This window comes from Microtus ochrogaster, linkage group LG5 (assembly GCF_000317375.1).
Source record: "Microtus ochrogaster isolate Prairie Vole_2 linkage group LG5, MicOch1.0, whole genome shotgun sequence".
Classification (NCBI taxonomy): domain Eukaryota; kingdom Metazoa; phylum Chordata; class Mammalia; order Rodentia; family Cricetidae; genus Microtus; species Microtus ochrogaster.
Window position 1 is genome coordinate 57,189,396 of NC_022031.1, and position 2,290 is coordinate 57,191,685.

The 2,290-nt window shown below is 41.9% G+C and overlaps 1 protein-coding gene across 1 annotated transcript in view; it reads right to left on the reverse strand.

Moving 5' to 3' along the window:
- Positions 1-66: 66 nt before the first annotated feature.
- Positions 67-2,290, reverse strand: part of LOC101989304 (cholesterol 7-alpha-monooxygenase) — an 8,404-nt gene continuing 6,180 nt past the window's right edge. The window contains exons 5-6 of the mRNA XM_005362286.3: positions 1,675-1,850; positions 67-1,124 (exon numbers count right to left, since the gene is read on the reverse strand). Coding sequence (XP_005362343.1) covers positions 825-1,124; positions 1,675-1,850 — 476 coding nt within the window. The 3' untranslated portion in view covers positions 67-824. The remainder of the gene's footprint in view (positions 1,125-1,674; positions 1,851-2,290) is intronic.

The window sequence follows — 2,290 nt, forward strand, 5'->3', positions numbered from 1 at the left end:
CCTCTGCCTCTGCCTCTGCCTCTGCCTCTGCCTCTGCCTCTGCCTCTGCCTCTGCCTCTGCCTCTGCCTCTGCCACTCCAGTCCTGGAAAGGCTTAAGGGTGACAGAGGTGAGGTTCTGAGGAAATATAAAGGAATCAGCGGTGGATTCTGGGGAAGTGCTTTTTAGTCTCTAAGAATCACTCTTCTCATTGATGTAAATGATGAAAAAAGAAGAGAGATAGGCAGTTGAAAAACCAGAATGAGGATTTCCAGCAACAACCTCTTGAAACATAACAGGAAAGTGTTATACTTCCCACAGTGTTTCCAGAACAGTAGCATTGTTGTCAAAGCTCTCACCATTAGGCATAGAAAAGGCTGGATAATCTTTTTTTTTTCCTTTAAGCAAAGTATGCTGTGATCCCTTAAAACCTTTTTATAATATGTGCTCACACCTGAAGAACCTACTCGTGAAAAATAGCAATTTCACTAAAACGTGAATTTGAAGCCTTTTCATAATTAATCAATAGTTTTCATAAAAATATATTTTATGAAATTATTAAATATGCAATTTCCTTAGGAAAAAATCCTGCTAATTGTAATATCTTCATTTTGAAAATAAAAACAAAAGACATTGCTTCTGAGAGTGATAAAACTCAGGCCTCAGCTATCTGAGCACTCAGAAACCAGGCAGCAAGAACAGAGAATGGTACCCTGAGTACCAGTTCTTTTCAAGATACAGTCAGTCCCTGGGAAGCATCGGTGAGCATTTGTCCCAAGGGCCTGTTTAGTGAGACTCTCTACAGTCCAGTAACATCATCCAGGGTCCTCTTCTTCCAACCACGGGTCACAAATGTTTCAGTTTGTATTTAAACTCAATATCATGTAATGGTGGCAGAATTCCCAAGCCTGCCCTGGACTGATCGAGAGGGGGACACTGGACAGGGCTCTCTACAAGTTCCAGTTCAAAGCACGAAAGCATCAGAATCAAAAATTGCTTGATCTCTTGGACAGCAAATAGTCTTCCAGGGCATATTGTAGCTCCAGATCCAAATGGCATGTAGAAACACTTCAGTTTGTTCCCATTGCTGTAGAAGGAGGTCTTTGCCTTCCCGTTCTCGTCAAGGTATCGGTCATATTTAAAAGTCTACAATAAGTACACAAGAAGCCAATGAGCTATTTTGATAGAAATTTGTCTCATTCTTGACCAAAGAGTAATTTTCTTCTAAAACTCTGTCCTCTGTGAGTTAACACACACCCAGCCCTGATCAGGTAATCCTGGAAAGACCTTATCAAGAGTTGGTGGCTCAGAAGCGCTAGATCCCTTCTGTTCTGCCTGAGCACTCGTTCTTTAGTTAGGCAAAAGAAGCAAAGAATTCGAAAAAGATACCAAAAGAATCAAGTCAAATGCATTACCCTCCATCAGTGTGGATTTTGGAGAGGGTCCTTTTTAAGGAAAAAGAAAGGTGGTAGTTTTGCTATGGCTGAAAACATAATGTAGCAGTAAGCATGAAATGAAAACTATTCAGACTAAAAGTTCAAAACTCTTTCCTCTACCCAAAGTTTCCAAAACAAATGAGTCTTTGCTATAATAAAGGGGACAATCCCTATGGCTTCAATGAACAAATCAAAGCTGGAATTGCAAATCCATTCCTCATTCAGACCTGGGTGGCTGACACCTCAATATAGAAACTTACCAGAGGATCTGGATAGATTTCAGGATCCAAATGCATTAGCTGTGGGTAAAGAGCTATGATGTCATCTTTTCGGATGTTATAGGAACCGTCTTCCAGGTGTAGAGTGAAATCCTCCTTAGCAGTCCGGATATTCAAGGATGCACTAGACAGTCTCAGCGCCTCTTTGATGATGCTATCTACATATTGTCAAATAAAAGAGCAAGAGAGGAGGGAAGGGAAAAGGGTGGAACAGGGAAAATGACAGGGAGGGAGAGAAGAATTTACATATTAAAAATATTTCCAAGTTAATTAAATTATTTTTACGTTGATGGGTGTTTTGTCACATGTACATGTGTGTGCAACGTGCAGATGCCTGATGTCTACAGAGGTCAGAAGAAGGCATCAGATCCTTTGGAACTGGGCTTAGGATGGTTGTGAGTCACCATGTGGGTGCTGTGAGTCAAACCTTCTGAAAAGGCAGCAAGTGTTCTTAACCACTGGGCCATCTCTCCAGCCCTGGATTTATGCATTTAAAGGCTACGTAATCCCAGCACTCGGGAGGCAGAGGCAGGCGGATCTCTGTGAGTTCGAGGCCAGCCTGGTCTACCAAGGGAGTTCCAGGACAGGCTCCAAAAAG